The 24766-nt window shown below is 39.0% G+C and overlaps 1 protein-coding gene across 5 annotated transcripts in view; it reads left to right on the forward strand.

Moving 5' to 3' along the window:
- The window catches only part of SLC44A1 (solute carrier family 44 member 1), a 192410-nt gene that overhangs the window by 34176 nt on the left and 133468 nt on the right, over positions 1–24766 (forward strand). The window contains exons 1-2 of one of the 5 annotated variants that reach the window (XM_072842215.1): positions 18168–18317; positions 19829–19918. In XM_072842215.1, coding sequence (XP_072698316.1) covers positions 18267–18317; positions 19829–19918 — 141 coding nt within the window. In that variant the 5' untranslated portion in view covers positions 18168–18266. Of the gene's footprint in view, positions 1–18167; positions 18318–19828; positions 19919–24766 lie in introns of those variants that run through there. The other 4 variants (XM_072842218.1, XM_072842217.1, XM_072842219.1 and 1 more) reach the window with 4 other exon arrangements.

Genomic DNA, 24766 nt, shown 5'->3' on the forward strand with positions numbered 1-24766 from the left:
GGATTGAGTCCCGCATTGGGCTCCCTGCGTGGAGCCTGCTTCTCCCTCTGCCTGTGTCTCTGCCTCTCTCTCTCTCTCTGTTTCTCTCATGGATGGATGAATAAAATCTTTAAAAAAAAATCATGAATACTGTAAAACTTGGAATTTCTTTTTTTTTTTTTTTTTTTTTTTTATGATAGTCACAGAGAGAGAGAGAGAGAGGCAGAGACATAGGCAGAGGGAGAAGCAGGCTCCACGCACTGGGAGCCCGACGTGGGATTCGATCCTGGGTCTCCAGGATCGCGCCCTGGGCCAAAGGCAGGCGCCAAACTGCTGCGCCACCCAGGGATCCCAAACTTGGAATTTCTAAAGCAAAACTTTAATGAACTGGAGGGATGCACCTTGTTCCTGGGTGTGGAAACTGGAATAGTGCTATGTCATTTTTTTCCCAATTTACAGATCTAACATAATTTGAGTAAAAATAATGTACATTTGTAAAGGGACTTGAGAAAATGATTCTAAGTAATAAAGGAGAGACTAATACAGATAACAAAACTTAATGCCATAGCAATCAATTGTGTGTTACAGTTAGCATAGTGGTCATGAGGTCACGTGTTGGAGGTAGAGTCCTTGGATTCTAGGCTTGGCATTTACCAGGCAGATGACCATGGCCCAGTTACTTAATCCCTCTACTCTTTAATTTTCTCACCTGTAAAGCATGAGATTAAATGAGATACTGTAAATAAGGAGCTGAGCAAACTGCTGGTACATGGAAAGTACCCAAAACATGTTAGTTGTTCTTATTTTGCATTGACACAAGAGTAAAACATGTCAGTGGAAGAGAATTTATAAACATAAGACCATAACATATATCAGAATTACTTATTGAAAGAGCCATTTTTTTTTTTAAGATTTTATTTATTTATTCATGAGAGACACAGAGAGAGGCAGAGACACCGGCAGAGGGAGAAACAGGCTCCATGTAGGGAGCCTGATGTGGGACCCCATCCCGGGGCTTCAGGATCGTGCCCTGGGCTGAAGGCAGCGCTAAAGCGCTGAGCCACCCGGGCTGCCCTGAAGGAGCCATTTTGAATCAGACAGTTGATTAGATATTTAGGTTAAAAATTTTGGATGACTCGTATTCCACATCAAAATAAATTCCATGGAACCATAAACAAATAGAAAAAAATGTATCAAATAATTGAATAGCTTAAAAGCCGTGAGAAAAGATCCAAAGTCAAATGGATTGACTGAGGCGCAAGGAGTGGTATATTGGTCAATATATAATAACCAGCTCTGTGAGGGAGGAAAGCAGATGCCCAGGTTGGTCACATCTGTAGATTTCCTTGGTATAATTCTCCCGCCATGCTGATTTCGGGCTACCAACATGAAATCAGTGAGCAGGAATTGGGAGGAGATGTGCATCGCTGGCTCTCATGAACTGGTACAATCTGGCTGTAGCATGCCACTTGCTCAGAAATGGCAAAGCATGCTGAGAAACCATCTAGTGATCATCCTAAGCCAGAACACATTCCTGCTGGAAACTGTCTTCCTCAGGAAGCATCAGATAGAGAGAATTGAGAATAAAAACTTTACTCTGTTGTATCATGGAGATACCTTGCACTGGACCAGCACCAGTAGAAGGAAGCTGAACCTGCAAAAGGTGTTGGGGGTGGGGAGGGCGGGGAAGAGGCCTGTGGGGTGGCTCGGGCCCACTTGGGAGCAGCCTCTTTGGAAACAAAATCATACATTGGTTGAAGACTAAAGGGGCAAGGTATTGCTAGGTAAATGCTTAGCAGTAAAAGAACAATTAGACCAGAGTAGAGGTTGTTTCCTCCTTGGTTTCTTCTTCTGAAGCCCGTGGTACTCTTGGTGGTGGATATGTGTTTTACTATCTTCTGTCTCTGCATATTTATATTCTTATCTCTCTTTTATTCTCCCTTTGTTCAGTTACTGTCTATAGTAGTTTTCATAAGTATGGTCCTCAGAAAGACCAGACATGGTGGGAATGATGATGTGTGAGAGCACAAAGGCTTTTGTTTAGAAAGTGATGAAGTGAGCCACGTGGTTTTTTGTAGTAGACCAGAAGGCCAAAGATGTGTCTCATTGTGATCAGGGAATCATGGTATTGTCAAGAAGGGAGGCTTCACGGTATGGAGACTTGAGGTCCTGTCTCATGTTTGTTGGATATTGGGATTCCAGCAGGGGCTTGTACCTTTCATTCCATAATGGATTGCTAGCTTATTATTTGGTAGCCCTGTCTTAGGTTTATCATCTTAGAATGGATTGTTTCTTTGTGATCATATCTGGGGTTCTAATAGATTGGAATTAGGATTTAATTGGATCTCAAGGAGGTGGAGACTTTTTGAATATGGGAACAAAATTGTTAGAAGTTGTATAGTTGCTGGAAGCCTGTAATTGAGAATCATTACATACTTTAGGCAGTACAGAACCAATTGGTATGGAGTGGGATAGGTATATGGAAAGAGAAAATAGTTACTTTTAAGGGGTTAATCAAAATCAATCTTATGATGTGAGAAAAGTAACTTATACATACAGAGGACTAGTTGATTGGAAAGATGGGTTGCCAGATTTGGATACAGACCAGTTGAGGTATGAATGAGGTCAGCTGGTTTGGAACTTGGCTTTGGAGATGGACAAACATTGTTTCTTATGAGTGGGATTTTTTTTTTTTTTAAAGTGGGCCCTACACCCACATGGGGGGCTTGAACTCACAACCCTGAGATCAAGACCTGAGCTGAGATCAAGAATTGGACACTCAACTGACTGAGGTACCCAGGCACTTCATTCATGGTGGGATATTTTAGTGACTTATTGGGCATGGAAGTTTACAGATACTCATGTTTTTAGAGCATTTATTTATTCAAGTTTGGTCCATTAACATTCATTTTTCTTGGTTGATTTTTTTTTTTTTTTAAGAGCAAGTTTAGTATCTGTCATTTATAGGGCTATTAATTTGCTGATTCAGTGTTCCTTCTTATTTGGGTGTTTCTAGTCTTTTTGTATGAAGTGTATTTTTAATCACTTCAGATCTTTAGCTGGTTTTCATTAATTTAGCTCCTGATGTGCCCACATATTTTCTTGAAAACTTTCCCTAATGATGGAACATTGTATCTCAGAGTTGCAAAGGACTGTAATAATTTTCTAATCCAACTTTCAATTCGATGCTTGAATCCCCTGTATTATTCTCTTCCATTTCAGCCTTACATAATATCTTGATTTTTAAGAGTTGGGTCTATCAAGAAGTGGGATTTGAGGGTTTGTGGCAGTATAGCATTCTCAGACCCAGCATTCACTTGGAGATAACTAATTAGTCATCCTTAGGGATGGCTGAAGGCTGGAACATGGATACCATTCGGTTGCCCTTACTACTGGGTACTCTGACCTTTAAACTCTAGGCAGGGGTGGCAGTGTGGTTGGATTTAGGACCCAGATTCTAGGCCTGGACTAAACCCAGGACTCTCATGTTCCTAGGGCTTCCTCCATAGTTCTTATCTATTTGTAGGGGGAGATAGGGTGTTTGAGGTTGGTGGTAGTATAGAACCAACTTCTTTTTTTCCCAGGCTTGCCTTCTAATAAGGTCAGTCTGTAGGTCCAACAGCTACCCGTTTGTAAATTATGCTGAAATGCTGGGAAAGTTCTCTAGAAGGGTTCTAAATTATAGCTCATTAATGTTTTTTTTTGCTTATAGAATTTTTTAAAAAAGATTTTATTTATTTTTAAAAGATTTTATTTATTTGTTCATGGGAGACACACACAGAGAGAGAGAGAGAGAGAGAGAGAGGCAGAGACTCAGGCAGAAGGAGAAGCAGGCTCCATGTAGGGAGCCCGACGTGGGACTAGATCCCGGGACTCCAGGATCACGCCCTGGCTGAAGGCGGCGCTAAACTGCTGGGCCACCCAGGCTTCCCTGCTTATAGAATTTGAATGCAGAATAGTTGGTGTAGTTTGGGTTTTACCAAGGAAGCCCAACTGATGGCTGCCAGGAGGCTTTACCGAGTATCCTTGATATTAGAATTCACCAAGCCCTAGAGCTTTTTAGGCTCAAAGAGTCAATTTTGCTAGTATATATAGAGTGCATCCTTCTCTTAATAGTAGAATTATGTAAATCTAAGTAACAAGACACATGTCAACTCAGGGGGCTAATTTATTAAGTGAACATACTGACCAGAAAATTTTAGTCATCTTAGTTAATATTAAGGTAAAGCTGAATTATTATTTTAAAATTATATTTATTCTTAATAGAAAGTAGTACTTTTTTTTTTAATAGTTCAATCCAAATATGGAAATGTGTTAAGTCGAAAAGTCCTTTTGTGATCCTACCTTGTGAAATAACAATGGTTAAGAGCAGAGTCTAGATGTAGTCATCCAGACTCTCTGCACATGGAGTTGCCTCTGCTACTCTCTTGGCTTTAGTTTTCTATAGCTCTCTAGAGCACATCACTTGTTAACTTGTGGGAAGAAGCTAGAGGACAGTCATAAGGTTACCTAATGACATGGAATCAGATGAGCAGAGCAGTCTGGATGACTCACCGTGTAGGAGCATGTCAGTCAGTAGCCTGAATTGTCTATTCATCAATCTAGAGTCTGCTGCCCTGGCACCTCTTCTTCAAGATAGTTTGGAAGGGCGATGTCAACATTTATCTCTCAGACTGTTATTTTTCAGTGTAACTGGTCAAGTACAGATCCTGCCACCTAATAGTTGCTAAATAAATAGTAGCCGTGGGTGTACCTGCCCTTCCCAGCCCTTTTTTCTGACAAGTACATTTTTTCTCTAGGTATGTTTATACCACAGCCTAGTTTTACTTTAGCATGTGTACCCTTTAGCCTCTTTAAGATGTCTTTTCTATTTCTACTTTGATCTGTTTTATTTCAGTTCTGTACAAACTTATTTCTCTTTTTCCTCTTGTGCTTTCCACAGAAGGGTTGAACTAGTCTATGAAAATCAGCACTATCTAGTAATTCTTGTAATTTCTGATTTCTTACAAAAATACTTCCTTTCATCAAATTTCATTATTACCCAACTCTCCACCTTGATTAAAATTACTGTTTTTATCTTATTGTCTATCTAATGTATCGTCTATCTAATGTATCTACATTAGGTGTTTATATGAAGTCTGTTATGAAATCAGAACTCCGTGTGTGAAGTAGCCAAAATGGCCTCCTTTTACGTGTTTTCTATGATTTCTTTTATACATATAACAGCTTTATTTTTTTTTTTAAAGATTTTATTTATTTACTCATGAGAGACACAGAGAGAGAGAGGCAGAGAGACACAGACAGCAGGTTCCATGCAGGAAGCCTGACGTGGGACTCGATCCCAAGTCTCCAGGATCATGCCCTGTACTGAAGGTGGCGCTAAACCACTGAGCCACCCAGGTTGCCCTAAGCCACCCGGGTTGCCCCATATAACAGCTTTAATGAGATACAATTTTTAGGGGGGGAAGGGACAGAGGGAGAGGGAAAATCTTAAGCAGTCTCTACACCCAGTGCAGAGCCCAACGTGGGGCTTGATCTCACGACCCTGAGCTCATGACCTGGATTGAAATCGGGAGTTGGACACTTAACTGACTGGGCCAGCCACCCAGGTGCCCCAAGATTAATTCTTATACCATACAATTTGTGCATTAAAAATTTATTGTTCAGTAGTTTTTAGTATATTCAGAGTGTGTAACCAACACTTCCATCAGTTTTAGAACATTTTTATCATCCCCCAAAGAAACCCCATACTCATGAGTCATCATTTCCCATTTCCCCTCAACTCCCATCCGATTGTAGGCAAGTTCTAATCTACTTTCTGTCTATAGATTTGCCTATTCTGGACATTTTTATATAAATGGAATGATGTAATATGTGGCCTTTTGTGTCAGGCTTTTTTCGCTTTAATGTTTTCAGAGTTCATGTTGTAGTATGTATCACTACTTCACTCCTTTTTATTCCAAAGTTTATATTCCATGCTGTGGATCTACCATACTGCATTTATCCATTCATCAGTTGATGGGCATTTGTATGTGATTTTTTTCTTTTTTTTTTAAGTAAGCTTTACACTCAACATGGTACTTGAACTCATGACTCTGAGATCAAGAGTCACATGCCCTACTGACTGATCCAGCCAAATGTCCCTGTATGTGATTTCTTATTAGCAAAGTAGCTCCTAAGCATTGTTTTTCATTTTGAAATCCAAGCAGTGTTTTAGAAAATATGGATGGAAGCTGTAGAAGGCTAGGAGGAAACAACAGTTGTTTCTACCTGTTAGACATCGCTGCAGGTGTTTACTTAAATATCAACAGCAATATTTGGACATTTGGAAATTATCTTTGAACTCAAAATCCAAAATATGTTAATAACATGTTATTCTTCGTTATGGCCTATAATTTTCCTGTAAGAAAAATGTTAACCATGCAAAAAAATCAATTTAGATAAAATAAGCCACAGAATGTACTATAGTAATTTTGCTGTAATTCTTATGCCTCTCATTGTTCTATTTTCCCTGTTCTCTTTCAAATATATCATCAGTTCACAGTATCCACATAGGATGTTAACCACAGTCAGCAGAGAAGAGCAATGGGGTCCTCAGCCCTGGAGCTCAACTGCTTGCTTCACATGCCAGCTGTTTTAGTACTTACTGGCTGCATGACTTGGACAAGTTACTTACTCCCTCTTTGCCTCAGTTTTGTCATCAATGAAATGGAAATAATAATAGTACCAACCTCAGGCTTGTTGTGAAAATCAAATAGGTTAATGTTGTAAAGTGTCTGGCATATGGGATATGTTCAATAATATAAGATATAGTCTTCATTTAATGTCATACAGTTACTAAGCGCTTGGGATAAAACATTTTGGTAATCCATTTTTTTTAAAGATTTTATTTATTTATTGGGAGAGGGAGGGAGAGAGAGAATGAGAGAGAGTGCTTGAGTGCATGCATGTGCCTTCAGACTGGCAGGGAGAGGGACAAACTGCGCTGAGCACAGGGCTGGGTGCCAGGCTCCATTCTACAACCCTGAGATCATGACCTGAGGCAAAGCAAGAGTCAGATGCTCAACTGACTGAACCCAGTCACCCAGGCACCCCTGATTTTGGTAATCTTAGCTGAGGTTGATGGATAACCTTTTCCCACCTTCAGTAAACATGTGCATTTTACCTATTTCACCAAGCTTCATGTGTGAACTCAAATGAATTGCATATTTATAAAAGGAAGGAAAGAAAAGGTAAAACCTAGAGATGAGGAAGGTTAGAAAGAGGAGAACAGAAAGGTGAAAGTCAAGTACCAAATTTCTTAGGCCCCAGTGCGGTTCCTTTCATGTGGTAATGACTATTTATCGAATGGATGGATTTTTGTGTAGTTTGGTTGACTCTGGGTTTTATTATTTTTTTATTTTTTAGAATTTTTTTATTTATTTATGATAGTCACACACACACAGAGAGAGAGAGGCAGAGACATAGGCAGAGGGAGAAGCAGGCTCCATGCACTGGGAGCCTGACGTGGGATTCAATCCCGGGTCTCCAGGATCGCGCCCTGGGCCAAAGACAGGCGCCAAACCGCTGCGCCACCCAGGGATCCCGACTCTGGGTTTTAGAATTGAAGTTTTCTTCATATTTCTTAACAAATTTAAGACCTAGGAAGGCATTTCAGTTGCTCTTGTTGGCCATTGCCATTTGAAGGTTACTATTTATTTCTTAACATTTACCATGATAATCTCTGCTATAACTGTGCACTCATTAATTTCTCCTGTTTTTGTTTTTGTTTTTTTTTAAGATTTTATCCATTTATTTTGAAACAGAGAGGGAGTGTGAACAGGGGGAGGGGCAAAGGGAGAGGGAAAGGGAGAAGCAGGTTCTCCACTGAATAGAGAGCTTGATCTGGGCTCGGATTTCAGGACCCCAGGATTCTGACCTGAGCTGAAGGCAGACCTACTGGCCACTCAGGTGCCCTAGTTTCTCCTGATTGTATTTTCTTATACAACTAATTTTTCATATTTTTCAGGCACACATTTTAGAACGTATGCAATATGGGAGCAATTTTTACGTGTTTGACATGAGTACTGGTCAGAAATAAATTTTTAAGATGCATCGTAGGGAAGATTCCCCCCTTTGCCAGTTGTGAAAGGGCATTGATAGTGATTTAGGGCCTGGTTCTAGCTCGGAGCTTTACTTAAATTCATTTAGTCCTTTAAACCACAGCACATGATGTGGGGATAGTCTCCTTTACCTTTCAAGTGGGGAAATCAGGTCAGCTGATTATACTTCTATTTATAAGAGAAGGTAGGATTCAAATCCAAGTTTATGTTGCTCCCTCTCACTGTACCCGTGTATTACCACCTTTATAATGTTTGCCAGTATATTTATTATCTGTGTCATGTTGCCACTTCTGCATTCTTTAGGAGAACCTTGCTCCTGCCTGGCTGATTGTCAACATATAGCTTTCAAGTGACGTTTTACATGTTCTGATCTCCTGTCAATAAGTGTCAGGATGAGTGAATGTTTTCCGGTGCTTTTGATACTGTGTCTATTTATAGTTAATACTATACTGAGGAAGTAGAAAAAGAATAACCTGGAGAAATGGGAGCCAGTATTACTTTTTGTTGTTATTTCCTCCATAATTAAATAGCATTAATGGAAATCAAAGTGAGGAAAATGCATTATAAGTCAAACTATTTAAAAATTTCACTACCTCCTTCCAATGCTTGTACATTTTCATATACTATTTTATAAGTTGTAGAGCTAGAACATAGATTTGCTTTCATACCATGTTTCTTTTTAAAGAAATTTTTAAAGATTTTATTTCTTTATTGATGAGAGACACACAGAGAGAAGTAGAGACATAGGCAGAGGGAAAAGCAGGCTCCCTGCAGGGAGCTGGATGCAGGATTCCATCCCAGGACCCCGGGATCACAACCTGAGCCAAAGGCAGACACTCAAACACTGAGCCCCCCCCAGGTGCCCGCCCCTCCTACCATGTTTCTTAATATATATAACTTTTTATCATTACCATTTTTTTGGTTACAATGCAAACTCTTCATAAGTATTTTTATGATTGCTCAGTATTCCACTCTCCTGTATAACTATTTTCCTGTTAGTTAATTCTTTTTTCATAATGGCCCTGTATTGAACATCTTATGTGTAGCTATTTTAACATTTTAGATTATTTCCTTGGGTTTTTGAAATGTAGTGCCAAATCACTTTCTAAAAGTATCTAACCAGTTTAAACTGCTTTCAGTTTCAGCATAGTCTTAACTAGTGCTGCTTGCTACCTGCCTTCACTTTTCAAAGTGTTTTTCAGTGGGAGCATGAATCCTTATGCTGTGGTTTCCAGAAATGTATTGTTAGAGAGGTTGGCACTGTCTGTATTCATGTCTCCCAATGGATATCTGACCGCATAACTTTTTAGGAGTCTCACATTAAGATGTCAAAGAAGTCTTACTTCAAAGCTAGATTTGTTAGCATTTCTGAAACTTATTTAAATCTGAAATTTATTTTTCTCATAGACTTATTAATAAGTCTATGAGAAGACCATACTATATAATATCTGTGGGAAAAGGAGCCAGCCTATAACATAGTAGAATGCTCTTTAGGAATGTGATCTTGTGCAGGGGAGGCAAGTAGGGATGTTTGCTCTAACATTACATCACTCTAATGGTAAGGGACCTAACCTTGTTCGTTCATTCATTAGACATTTAGAGAGCCTGCTGTGTGCCAGACACTGTTCATCTACTGGGGATATAGCTGTGAATAAAACAACAAGTCCTTGCCCCTAAGTAGGCAGTAAGGTGGGAAGAATGGTCCTTATATGTTCATTCCCTTGCAGAGGATTCTGTACACCTTGATTTTTTTTTTTAAGATTTTTAAATTTCTATTTGAGAGAAAGAATACGAGCTGCAGGGTGGGGCAGAGGAAGAGAGAAAAGCAGACTCTCCACTGAGCAGGGAGCCTGATGCACGGCTTGATCCCAGGACCCCGAGATCATGACTTGAGCCCAAGGCAGGTGCTTAATGACTGAGCTGCCTAGGCACCCCTCTTATTCTGACTTAAAACATAAATTTACTCAATTCCATCCACTCATTAGCTATTTTATAGTCAGTGTAATCTTCACATTTCTTCTCCTTAGTCAGTATAGACTTCAAGTCAGTTCTTACCTATTGTGTCATGGAAAGGAAGCCAGATGTGAGTTAGAATCCTAAACTGAGTACCTGTGAACTCCTGCTTTCATAAATATTTTTGGCATAGCAAGGAAACTCATAAATCCATTAGCAGTCTGGAAACTGGCTGTACTGTAGCAGGGAAGTGGTGCAAAGTAGACCTTGGTCTTGTTTGTCTGTCCTTGGTATCATCAAGTACTGAAGAAGTTCTGATACTTACAAGATGTAATGGGGGAAAGACAAAGGCCATTAAAATTTATAATTAAAAAATAGTAATTCCAAATTAAAAACATTGCTCACCACTGATTCGGAATAAAGAAATACTGTTTGAGGACACAGACAAGGCTTGTCTGTACAATTTTGTTCATGTTTCATTTGATGATGGTGGTAAAAGATGCTATTAAGCTATGTTGCAGAGCAAGATGATCTTGGCCTCTGCCCAGTAATTATCACATGCCTGTGTGCAAGAAAGACAGCCACTGAGGAGTCTGATGTAAGAACATTTTTTAGCAGGCCCCTCAGTTATTTATTTATTTATTTTTAGAGCAGTTGGAGAAAGGGTGAAGACAGAAGCAAAATATCTCCCCAAGATCTTTCTATCTCCATGTAACTAAATAACTTATAAAGCAGCTCTAGTTGCCATTTCCTTCTTTTTTCTTAAACAGATGAATGTCTGTGATTTAGTATAAAGTTCATGAACTAAGAAAAGCGGTTGGACACAGATGCCTGTATCTTTCCACTCTATGTATCTTATTACCTTTAACTGCCTGTTAAAATCATGCTTTTATTTTTACCTTTCAAATATAAATTGCCATCACCAGGCTTAGCAAATGAAACGGATTACTTATGGTAACTGTGAGTAGTTATGCACTCCAAATCCTTGAGAGAGCTTTCCCAAAGGGCAGGCAATGTCTTTCAAAATCCTATTACAGGATTTTATTTGCAGGTGCTATGAACAGAAGGCTGAAAGCCTCCATGTTTTATTGCTGCCCAACTTCATCAGGTCTGCTCACTCTATTGAAAATTGTGGCAAAAATGATACACATCAGCTCTTTTATTCTTTTGTTACTACTCTGCGCAAATAAAAGCATATTGGGGAACTTAATGAAGCAGTATGTCCTTGGAGGGAGCTTTGAAGATTTGGAGTGTATGACTATTTGTCTTTAATACTGGAGATTTTTGTGTAAAACAGACTGGCACGAACAAAATCAAGTCCTCACAGATAGCCCAATGTTTGCCACATATGTACTTAAATCACACAAATACCTAGTAGTAGTCACCTTGGAGATGCATTCAGTGACTACCTTAGAGGCTTTCTGGATGTGCCAAGGAGCAGCCAGGGCAATGAAACTGTAGCAGAGCCATTGGAACCATGGAGCCAATTTTAGAGGTGATCTATTTAGAGAGACCATGATTTCAAAACAAAAACAGAAACACCCCCCCCCCCAAAAAAAAAAAAAAAAAACCAACAACAAAACACTGGGGAGGGAGAATTGATTATTCAACAAATTAGCAAACATACCCCACAGATACACATTCTGGGAATCTGTCCTACAAGAGAGGCCACGTCTCAGTTTGCTTTGGCCTTCACATGCATAGTTGGCTTTTCACTGGAATCTGGAAAAGGCAGCATGGATGGAAAGGATGGATCTGTGCTGCAGAGATCTAGGTACACATGGTGTCTCTATGCTTCTCGTGAGCTATAGGCTCCAGGTTACTGCAATTCCTGACCTACCAGTTTAACTCTCATTGCTGGAGAGTGTGGGCATGTGTCGAATATCTTAAAAGGATAATCTTGATTCTGCTTAAATTTCTGAGCTTCGGTACTTAATTATTCATAATGAATATTTGCGGTATACCTCCCGACTGATCAAAACATACAAGGATGGGCAACTATAGTTGTGACTTTGGCCCTAACGGTGTTGGAGCTGACGCTGGCCTGCCTTTATTTGCAGGGTTAACACCGCCTGTACACCACTTCTTTTCCTTTGAACCAGCCCCCCAAGTTGACACTTAATGCTTATTTGAATGTAGTAGGCTGCAGTCCTCTGGGTTCCTCAGGGGAAATGACAAGGGACCTTGTGGCCAGTTATTGCAACAGAAATCCCAAGCTGAAGCAATTCTAGATGTATGCGACCGGATAGTATTTGGGGATCTCACCAGTGACATGAACATGAAAATATTCCAGCGGCTAAGTAAATACAGTGCTGCACTAATTGTGCCAGAAAAGAAAGGAAAAATGGTTTTCCTTTCTTTGAAGACTGAAAGGCCGCTTCCTAACTGAAGCAGCCATAGAATCTTTAGTATAAAGAAATCTTAATGGATACAAAGTAAAGAAATGGCTGATTTTTGTATTTTTAAATCAACTTAATGTTCTGTTTGTTTACTACTAAACATTTCTGAGTGGAATAATTCTTATTTGGCAGTCGGTATTTCCCCATCATAGTGAGCGAGAATTTTCACTCACATTTTGGGCACAAAACACATTCTATTTTAGACACCGAAGGATCATTTTTCAGTGTTTGCTTCAGAATTTGTGAGGTAATTTCAACAGATCTCACAAATGTTTACTCAATAGTTCTGCATCTCTATTTCTGCAGTAATTTGTACACATCTCTATTTTGGCATCCCTTGATGAGATATCATGGTACCTAATTTGTCTCTCTCTCATGAAACTGGAGCTCAGTGAGGGCAGGGCTATCTCAGTTGGCTTTGAATCACAGGTACCCTGTGTGGCGCTCAGTATTGATCTGAAGAATCAATGGAATGTTTAAAGGTATTGTCTTAAAATCGAGTAACTTCTTAATATAATTGTACTCTTTTTGTAACACATTTTTCATTATTTCAAACCATATCTACACAAGTCTGCTGTGTCAAGGAAAGATTCATAGCATAAGGTAATACTGTTAATAGATTAGTATAAGAATCTTTTGGGAAGCTTTGTACTTTTAATTAGGAGAAAGTCATACAGAGAGTAAGCATAGAGTATCGAAAGAGGGCTGGAAGCATTCAGTCATTGCTGTTAGATATCACCTGGGTAACTTGTGACTGCCTGGATTTTGGATCTTCCTCAACTCCATAATTGAGACCCGCTTGTCTCAGTTCTGGATTGTTGTTGGTATTGCGTCTCTGATCTTTTCTTTTTTTCCTGATCCTTCCTGCCCTGCCTACTTCCATGAACTAGATTCACATCTGCTAGACCTTTTGCTATACTTGGCCCACCCTGCCTGCCCTATGAGGGCTGATGGCCTCCAACGATACCTGATTTGACCTAACAGGTTATAACATATCATTTCTCCAAACCTGTGTGTGTTACTGTTATCTTTAATACATTTACTCAACAACTATATTTTCATTAGAGATAACATAGAAATTTAAGTCAAAACTTATTTCAGGTTTAGTTCCTAAAAAATAAACATTCCTACTATTGCCTATCAAATTCATCAGAAGGCCTTGGGTATTAGGGCTCATAGTGAATGTAGAGGCTAGGGCATAGTTGCTAGTGCTAAGACTTCTATGAGAGATACTATGGAAGCTTTTCTTCCTCCCTTCTCCTTCCCTTCCTCCCTTCCTTCCTCCTTCCTTCTTTTCAACTATGATATGCAAAATGTAGGAAGGAATGGGAAGATACTAAACATTGTTCTTTCCTAACTGTAAAGATATGAATATAATAAAACATAAACATGAGGTAGATGTCAAGGGAGTCGGGATGGGTCATTCGGTTAAGTGTTGGACTCCTGGTTTTGGCTCATGTCATGATGTCAGGGTTGGAAGATCAAGCCCGGGTCCATGCCCAGCATAGAGTCTACTTGAGATTCGCCTGCTCATGCATGCATGTTCTCTCTCTCTCTCTCTCAAATAAATAAATAAATAAATAAATCTTAAAATAAATCTGTGAATAATAAATAAATCTTAAAAAAAAAACAAAAACCCTCCAAAACATGAGGTAGAGGTCAGTTATGGTCTTAGAGTTGTTTTTTGTGGTCTAGTAACTAATATTAAAAATTACAATTCTACTTTCTAGATTATTAACCTTGTATAGCTAAAAAGATTATATGATGTGAATGTCATTGTACATACATATTTGCACCCTTATTTTTAAAATTAAAAACAAAACAAAACTTTGGGGCCTGGGTGGCTCAGTCAGTTAAGAGTTGGACTCTTGGTTTCAACTCAGGTCATGATCTCAGGGGCCTAGGATTGAGCCCCGCATCTGGTTCCCTACTCAGTGGGGAGTCTGCTTGTCTCCCTCTCCCTCTGCCCCTCCCCTCACTCATGTGCTCTCTCTCTCACTCTCTAAGATAAATAATTCTTTAAAAAATAAGTAACAAAAAACTTGATTATGGAAAATGTCAAACTTTAATTTTACCCATTTTATTCAAAACTTTTCTTTGTATACATTCAAATTTGGTATCTTATTCTTTCAATCTGAAGAATTTGTAAAAAAAAAACATTTTTTTTTGTAGTTGAGGTTTGCTGCTAATAAATTCTTAGATTTTATTTGTTTGAAAAGGTTTTTATTTCTGAAAAACATTTTTTGGGGGTGGTATATGATTCTGGGTTAATAGTGTTCATTGTTTTGTTTTGCTTCATTTTTTTTAAAAGATTTTATTTATTTGAGAGAGAGAGCTAGTACAAACAAGGGGAAAGGGCAGAGGGAAAGGGAGAAGCAGGCTCCTGCCCTGCCTCCCAGCCAGAAGCCCAACGTGGGGCTTGATCCCAGGTCCCCAGGATCATGACTGAGCTGAAGGCAGATGCCTAAAAGACTGAGCCACCCAGGTGCTCCTTGTTTTTGTTTGTTTATTTGAAGATTTTATGTATTTGAGAGATTGAGAGAGAGAGCTTGAGCAGGGAGTAGGAAGGGACAGAGGGAGAGGGAGAAGCAGACTCCCTGCTGAGCAGGGAGTGGAAGATCATGACCTGAGCTGAAGGCAGGTGCTTAACCAACCCACTGAGCCACCCAGGTGCCCCTAGTATTGGTTGTTTTACTTTTTTTAAGTAATTTAAAGCTGTCATTGCATGGTTTTTTGCTTTACGTAGTTTCTGACAAGAAGGTTGCTTAATCTTTGTATCCTGCCCCTGCCTCCACTGCCATTGAGATGATCTCTGTATTTTTGGTTTCCAAGGGTTTCAATATAATATGTGTAGGGTATGTATGTGTGTGTATACACACATGCATGTGTGTGTTGGATTTATCCTGCTTGGGATTCTCTGAGCTTCTTGGATCTCTGCTTTGATTTCTTTTGTTATAAATTTAGTAAATATAGCTGTGCTATTAGTTACAAATTTCGGAAAATTCTCAGTCATTAGTTTTCCTAACATTTTCTCTGTTTCATTCAATCTTCTTCTAGGATTCCAATTACACTTCTGTTAGACCATTTGATATTTCCCTGTAGTTCTTGGATGTTCTGTTGTGGGTTTTTGATTTTTCATTCTTTTTTTCTTTGTGTTTCACTGTCAGTAATTTCTATTGACTTATCCTTGAGTTTATTGATTTCTTCCTGGGCTGTGTTTAGTATATTGATGAGCATGACAAAGGCATTCTTTATCTTGTTACCATGTTTTTTATTTTTAGCATTTCCTTAACTCTTACTTATATGCCCATCTCTCTGCTTGAGTTTGAGGTCTCAGGTTTCAGAAATAGATTTTACACTTATTTTCTTTGAACCTTGTTTTTCTCTTTTATAAACTAAAAAATCATTATATATGTATATAATAATAATATATAATAATAACTAACAGAATTGTTATGAGAATCAAATATGATCCATTGGACTAGTTCCTACCTCTCCTTTCCCATGGTTCAATCTGTCACTCAAGGCTTGCATGGTATGATTACTTTGACCCTATTTAGTTCCTAAATTGTGAGATTCTGTGAAGGGGAAGGGACCTAATATTTACTGACAGCCTATATTAATCTCATGTAGAATTTGAGAAAGGGATAAAAATCACATTTAAAAAGTGCTTTTGTAAAACATTTTACTTTTACCAGGTCTATGTGGATTTTAATTGAAAGAAACAGACAGCATTAAATCCAGTTGCCACTTGGTTAAATCTGTTAAAGAGTCATTAAAATTTTTCAACTGTTGGGTTTCTTGACACACTTGAGAAATGTCATGGCTCATAAAACATCTTACTCTCTTTCTCTGCGCATATAGGATTTTAAATAATTGGATTGGCTCCCAAATTTTGCATTGTGAGGAAAAACTAATGGAGGTTTTTCTCCTTACTGACTGGTGGAAATGAATGTTATTCTCATTGGATTTGCCTTTGTAGTCACAGACTTGGATTCAGATTCTGGCTACACAGCTGTATAATCTTGGGCTGATTATTTAACTTTAGAGCTTGAGTTTTTGTTTTATCTGTGAAATAAGGATGATACCTACATCAGCTGTTTTAAAGACAATGTTTATATACATAAAGTATGTGAAGCTTTGGGTATAGTGCCTAGTTAATAGAGATCAATGAGTGATGTGGCATTAAGAATAATAGTAGCTAAAGTGGAAATATGCCATTATTAAGTCAAATTTTAGTAAATAGAAGGGGAAAGACAAGTTTAATATTCTTTTTTCTTTTAGTTGAAAAGATCCATCTCCCAAGACACACACACACACACACACATATATTTTTTAAAGATTTTTATTTATTTATTCATGAGAGACACACAGAGAGAGGCAGAGACATAGGCATTTAGTTTAGGCAAGAGACAGAGGCAGAGGGAGAATCAGGTTTCCTTCAGGGAGCCTGAGGTGGTACTTGATCCCAGGACCCTAGGATCACGACCTGAGGCGAAGGCAGACACTCAACCACTGAGTCACCCAGGTGCCCCAGAGTATTTTAACAAAAGGGAGAGGGCTAACTAAAAAATGAATGTTGATGAATAAGAATAATAACCAAGAATTTGTGTTTGCTATGTGACGAGATCCTCAGAATAGCTCCGTGAAGTAAGCTGCCACTCTTCTGAGAAGTCTTTCTTTATCTGAATGAGCGTGCCACCCCGTTTTGTGTTCTTCCATTCTAATTTATACTTTATCGCAATTTTTATGTATAACTCCTGTCCTTTTTCCACTTCTCATCCCCAGTGAAGGTTTTTTTATATATAAGGTTAGAAGTGGCCCACAGTGAGTTGAATTGTTGAGATTTTTGAATCTTTGCATGTTTCTGGTCAGGAGTGAAATCCCACTTTATGTTATAGGTGAAAATCTAAGCATTAAAAACGGAATATTTGTCTAAAGTAAAACTACTAAGAAAATAGCTGTGGATAAATAAACTGGTCAATCAGCCTGAGCCCCCCCGCCACATCCCCGACTGTTTAAGATAAACAAATACAGTATTTTAAAGTAGCTGTTGCTCTAGAGGTTACCTTAGAGTAAATATAATGAATTTCGCAGAAGTGTCCAAATTCTGTGTTTGTAAATAATATTATTGTAATGGGTATTACTCAAGATTGAAATTATTTAATACAAAGAAACATTCTTTATTCATACACTGAGCAACTGTGTTCCAAAACACAGACCACAATACCGGCCTTCTTACTTGAATAGTACAAGGAATAATGTCAAATTATTTTTGTAGCTTTTTCTTTTTTTTTTTTTTTTTTGGTCATAAAAATTTTCACAAAACTGTCTTCATGATCACAGATTTTTAGAGTTGGAAGGAACCTAAGAGATCCAATCTAACTCCTTCCTGCCACCCAGAGAGATGAAGCGATTTATCTAGTCCTGTAGCTAACTAATGACAGAACCAGGGAGAGAACAGAGCCCTTCATCTATTTTCCATAGTGTTACATTCCTCTGGAAAAAACTGCCTACTCACTCTTGGTTTTTAATGCTAGTTAGAGTCTTGGGGTAAGGTTTTTTCCCCATGACTCACTACTGCTCTTTTGTTTTCTTGTGTGGGTGTCTGGGAGCAAGCTATCAAGGGTGGCGGGGTTTTTTGTTGAACAATTGAACAGTGTAAGGCTCTGAACAAGGAAAAAGCATTTGTCTGGTTAGCACGCGAAGCGTCAGGAGGAAGTGTTGTAGCTCAGACTCTTTGCCCTCAGTATTGATAGGCAGGTATTTTAAAGTTGAGTTTCCTAACCTGGGGTCTGAATTTTCTAAAGTTTTATGAAAATTATGCAAATAGATGCATACCTCCCAAGACCAGAATGTGTACCTTTCATCAGGTTATCAAAGGGTATGTAGCTAAAACCTTTCTTTCTTTTTTTTTAAGGGAGGGAAAGCTAATAAAACCTGAGAACCAGTTCCTCACTCTTGCACTCTACATACTAATTATACTAGAGGGCTCCTTATTATCTCCAGCCACCTTCTGCTTGTGTGCCCTTTCTGGTAGATAAGACTTCCCACATGGTTTCCTGGATCTTGTCATGGAAGCCTTTGGAGGCCCTGGCCTTCTTCTTACAGGAACTTTTCCTGTAGGTTTTCCAAGGCTACTTACTGTCTCTCTCCCTTCTCTGTTTATTGTTTCCAGCAGAGGGTGCAGGATTTTTGTTCATTAGAAAGCTTAGGGGTGTTATTTCAATTACATTCTGTTTAAAAGGAATTTGTACATTGACTTGAAAACATAAGACTATTTGCTGTAAGAAAAAAAAATACAATCAGGATTCCAATCAATACTTTGCAAATTCACCTTTAGAATGCTGCTGGTTCTTAAAAAAAAAAAAAAAAATGCTGCTGGTTCTTTAGTTAGGGAATCTCTGTTAAATCTAGAAACTCTTTAAACTTTCCAGAAACAGAATGAAAATCTGTGGATGGTGGTTTAGGAGTTACCCAGATCAGTCTATAAAAATGTTTTAATTTATGGGACACCTGGGTGGCTCAGCAGTTGAGTGTCTGCCTTTAGCTCAGGGCTGATTCTGGTTCTGGAATCGGGTCCTACACCGGGCTCCCTGTGGGGGAGCCTGCTTCTCCCTCTGCCTGTGTGTCTGCCTCTCTTTGTTGTCTCTCGTGAGTAAATAATTAAATAAAATCTTAAAAAAAAAGTTTTAATTTAGTTTTTCGTTCCTGAATCTTACTAGAATTCATTTTAACGGACTTTCTTCCTAGAAGAGAACACATGTAAAACACATTCTAAATTTGTAAATCTAACATCTGGACACACAACAAGAAAGCTACCACTAGGATTGAAGTTGGAAGAATTTGTCATTTTATTTTATTTTATTTTAGTTTATTTATTTTTAAGCAGGCTCCACGCCCAGCATAGAGCCTACTTTGGGGCTTGAACTCACAACCCTGAGATCAAAACCTGAGCTGATAACAAGAATCAGGAGCTTAACCGACTGAGCCACCCAGGCACCCCTGTTTATTCTTTTTAAAGAGCTAACACTGAGTATATATCTTGAACCCTTTGGTGTCATGTTAGATGCTGGGAAATGAGAAGAGGTCTCTTTCTTTGTGAAGCTCATGATCTTCTGAGGACATAGCTCAGCACGTTCTAATTCAACATGCTAAATGTAATAGAGGTACAAAAAAAAAAAGCATTGGAATCAGTACTCTTCCTGGCCAGAAGAAAGGTGGGAGTTAGGGAAAAGTTCCCAGGAAGGTGACACATATATGAGTTGTGTATTAAAATGTTCAGTAGAAACTTGTCAGGCAAGATGGAATCTAGGAATATGTGGTATGTTTGTGCCTTCCTCATTTTAATTAAATTTAACATTCACCACTCTATTATTTTTCATTTTCCATTAGAGTTCTAAACGAGAATGGAAGCCACTGGAAGATCGTAGCTGTACAGACATACCGTGGCTGCTGCTTTTTATCCTCTTCTGCATTGGGATGGTAAGGATACTCTCACAGATGATCAGAACCTGATGAATTCACGATCCAAGGGAATGATGGGGAATTGGTTTAAAGAGGGAGCTTGTTATTTACTTATATTTAACCCCTCCTGCATTGCTTATAACTAGAGGTTCTAGGATACCATTGAAGCTGCTTAATTTTGCCCCATACAATTCGTTGGTATTTGGTACCCTTTGATTTTTTTTTTTCTTAAGCCTCCATGAGATAAATTAAGAGGATTGGAACTCTGTCTCTTTTCCTAGATCATTTGAGAAAGCCAGATCATTTGACATAAATTTCTGTGGATTGTGATCTTGGTGGAGTGTTGAGCAGAGCACTGGCCCCTGAGTCCCGAGTATTTATCCAACCCAGTCACACAAACCTAATGATTATTTTTGAACCAGTTTTCCTCTCAGGGGATTTGGTGTTCCTTTGTATAAAATTAGACTTTTTGCCAGAGGATATCTACAATGTTTCCAATTCTGACATCTTTCAGTTCTTCTTGGAGGGGAGGCTGATTGCTCCCTGCTTCTGCCCATACCAGGCCCCTGCTGCCTGCTGTGTCTGCTGGAAAGAGTGGCATCTCTCAGTTGGAGATCCAGGAACCTGGTGATTTTCCATTGGGTATAGAGGATGGAGGAACAGAGCCCCTGGTGCAGAGTGTCAGGGGTGTGCTTATTCAAATTGCATCCCCACCCTGCCCTGCAGGATTTCTGACACAGGCCTCTGGAACTCAAGAGTCACAAGGTGCTGAGCTGGAAAAAAAGGTTGAAAACAGTGGTTTTCAAGCTAGCTGATGTTTAGAGCTAGAATCAGAGCAGAGTTGGAAATCCTCATCTGGTTCATCACCCTCCTTCTACAGATTAAAAGCATCAAACCCAGAGATGGAAATGACCATGCCAAAACCACATCATGTTAATGGGAGAGCTGGTAACAGAACCCTGCTCTCCTTATTTCCAGGGCTGTGCTCTCTTCTGTCAGCTTGTTTCCTCTTCCTTAAAGGGACTGTGCAGATGGGCATTGCTTTCTCTTTCTTAGTCTTTACAACCAAAAACACAAACATGCTACCTCTCTGGCAGCCTTTTTCCACAAATGTGAGAGTATTTTTAGTCCCCAGCTCCCCATACCTTTTATAGAGCTTCTTTAAGGATAATCTTACTCTGTGTTCTCTGTGACTGCACACCTCACAAACGCCCTTTGAAAAATCACAGAACCACCCTAATCCTAATAGACATAATTGCAGGTACCAGTTATATACCCGAAGAAAGGAAAAGAAAGCAGCAGACTTTAAAAAGATATGTAATAAATTGGGCAAAATGAGGAGTGCTAGTTTTAAAGATAATAGCTCAGTTTCATGAAACCTGAGATATTTAGAAAACTTCAAAATACCCATTTCCTCACTTAGAACTTCTGAGATGTGGTTCAAGAGTCTACTTAGTTTAATGGAGTAGCACCTGAAATGCAGTGTGCATGCAGAGTGTGGGAGAGATTTTCTTTTTTTTTTTGCTAACAGAATTAGCGCAACCTCTCTCTACACCCTGAATTATCCCTGAGACAGACAGCAGCTGACCTTTCAAAATTATGTTTATAAAAACATGTACCTGCCACTCTAGGTGCTTTTGATTTTTCTATGCTAAAATAGCTCGGTAAAGTGCAGTCATTAATGTTGATAGGCTGATTTGGGAGTGACTCAGGGTAAGGAGCTATTTGTTTACTGACACATTTTAATGCATTGGTAATTAATATAATACTGATTTCGGTGCCATGGTAATTAAGACCCACTGTGTGTACTTTTAAATGCAGGCATAGTGTTGTTTGTTTTGGAATGATTTTTTTTTTTTATTGGATTACCCTCATAGAGTTGAGCTAACCTCACATCCTGCTATGTGGAAACTGGAGAAATTTCCAAATTCTGTTGCCCACCATACTGGCACAGCAGTTCGAGCCAAGTTTGTCTTCTGTGTATTTGTTTTGTATGGTTTTTAAAAGCCTTTTTTTTTTTTCTTTAGGATTTCATTCTGTAGTACTTTTCAGAGAAACATTCACCAAACATTTGTCGAGCATTATCCTGTGCTTGATGCTTCTGTATGTATTTATCTCATTCAGTTCTCCCAGTTGCCTTATGAAATAGATTCTATCCTCAGTTTACAAACAAGGTGTAACAAGGTTAAATATTAGCTTGTCTAAGAATAGAATACTGGTAACATGTGACAAAGGTAGAATAGGAACTGGAATACTCTTTAACCTAGTAGCCAGTGGTCTGCTTCTTTCTGTCATCTCGGTGGCCTAATATTTAAGCTGTATCTTTATTCACTGTCCTTACTTGAAGTTCTTTGCTCATTCCTTGATATCTACTCTTTGAAATATTTTAAGGTCTTTCTTATTTCATTCATCTTCACCATTAAGTCTTTTTTATATGTGTTCACCTCTTCATAAGTAGAGGCTTCTCTTTTATTTCTTCCCTTACATTCAGTTTTTCCATGCTTGCCTTGTCTAGAACTTAGGGTTTTTTTCAAAGCAAATTGCTACCAGCCTTTTTGAGAGCTATCATCTTCCACATTTGAACTTTTATCGATATTTTGAAATTATTGGACATACATTTACTCTGTTCTAAAAAACTGCATGTAGCATTGTACTTCTAAATTTATGTTTTCCATTAAGGTAGCAATCAAGTGGTTCTCATATTGGACAAGTTGACTACATACCAGAATCAGCTAGGATTTAAAACAAACAAACAATTCTTTCCTGGGTTCTTCCTCTGATTCTGACTTAATCTCTGTGTTTTCAATGTTTATCCAGGGTTGAGACTACTGTTTTAGGCACCAATAAACCACTGAAGAGTTTTCTGTTCTTTTTCTTTTTCTTTTTTTTAAAGATTTTATTTATTTATTCATGAGAGACACAGAGAGAGAGAGAGGCAGAGACACAGGCAGAGGGAGAAGCAGGCTCCATGCAGGGAGCCCGATGTGGGACTCAATCCCAGGTCTCCAGTATCACACCCCAGGCTGCAGGCAGCACTAAACCACTGCGCCACCAGGGCTGCCCTATTTTTTTTTTTTTTTTTTTTTTGAAGAGGGAGAGCTGGGAGGGGCAGAGGGAGAGAGAGAATCTTAAGCAGGCTCCATACCTGACACGGGGCTCAATCTCACAATCCTGAGTTCATGACCTGGGCAGAAATTAAGAGTTGGAAGCTTAACTGAACTGAGCCACCCAGATGCCCCAACCACTGAAGAGTTATGAGCAAGAAATGATGTGACCGAGTTTACAAAGATGGCCCTGGTAGCCAATGTTATAGATAGCTTATAATGCCGTTATAAAGGGGAAGCACTTTAGAGGCTGTAATAGTCCAGATAACATGTGGAAAACTTGAAATAAAGTAGCGATAAAGGAGAGGAGGAGAGAGTGTCATCAATGTTGTAGATAAGATGGAGGCAGAGTATGCATGACTAAGAGGTTCTTGTATTAGGGGTTCAGGGTAGGGTTCTTCAGGTCAAATCTGACCCCAACTTATAAGTTCCAAACCACAGTTTCTATACACATGCAGGAAGAAGAATGAGATGGATAAACAAAGTATTATATTAGTAGCGAGGCTGTACCCTGATTATACCCAAATAAAGAACTCCTTGGTAAAAATGACTTGTAGAATGAAGCGTGGGCCATGTGGCCTGAAGGTCCTTCTCATCGTGGGTTGTGTGACTTAATTTTGTCTCAGGGAGAGAGAGGTATAAGTGAGAAGAGAAAAGAGATCCGTCTGGACCCTATCTGCCCAGATCAGCTTACCACAGAAAGACAGGAAAGAGGTGGCTACTTGGCCTTAATGGGAGTGCTCCCCACAAACAGTAAAAGGCACAGAGATGCCTACAACTTACCCCTGATACTTAGTCCTATTTACTGTGGACTAGGGGGTGTTCGGCATGCGACATAGAAACATTTCAATTTCACAAATATACAATGAAGTAGATTCTGTTGTCAACATCATTCTCTTTTACAGTTAAGAAAGCAGAGGCACAGAGCTATGTTAAATAACTTGTCTAGGTTACATAGTGGCAGTAGTGGACCCAGAAGAGAAGATGAAAGATGGTGAGGCCTCAAGAGGTCCTCTGTTGCCTGAAATTGGGAACAACAGGAAAGTAATTGTTTAGAACATGGACGCGGTAACCTCACCTGCCAGCAAAACCTGGACTTGTCAGTGTTTCAGCAAACAGGTTAGCATTCTTGCTTCCTCCCATGAAGTTAGGAAGTGAGAGTGATGGCAGGAAGTGTGGAGAGGGGAGACTGAGGAGTCCCTCTGACTTTGTATCTCACATATGCAGTCTGGTGAAGAATGATACTACAAAGACAGACAGGGTAGATGTAGGAAAAGGGAAGTGGTTTGGGGAAATGTGGAATGAGAAGATGAGTTTGGGAGAGGTAGGGTGTGGGTAAAGATAAGCAATGGGTTGGAGTTTTAGAGAATGATCTGGACTAGAGCTGGGTGTAGGAGACCTCCCTGTATACCTTGTCCCTTCAGACTGCTTTCAAGGACCTTTCTTTATTTGATAGCATTCGTCTAGTTCCCAGAGCATAGTGTTTCTACCTCATTAACTATTGTCGAGCATGCAGCACAAAGTGAAAGACTCAGAGACTCACTGCAGTATTTAGTCATTTGTGTGATGGTCTGTGCTTTGGCAGGATTGGAGAAAAGGAATAACAGCATGCCAAAAATTACCTTAAGGTTACCCGATCCAAATACCTACTTACTTCTGTTAATCCTTTGGATTTTTTTTTTTCCTTTTTTAAAAAAAATTATGGCAAAATATACATAACATAAAATTCACTATTTTAACTATTTTAAAATAGTTTGAATCA

This window comes from Canis lupus, chromosome 10 (assembly GCF_048164855.1).
Source record: "Canis lupus baileyi chromosome 10, mCanLup2.hap1, whole genome shotgun sequence".
In the NCBI taxonomy this organism is placed as follows: Eukaryota; Metazoa; Chordata; class Mammalia; order Carnivora; family Canidae; genus Canis; species Canis lupus.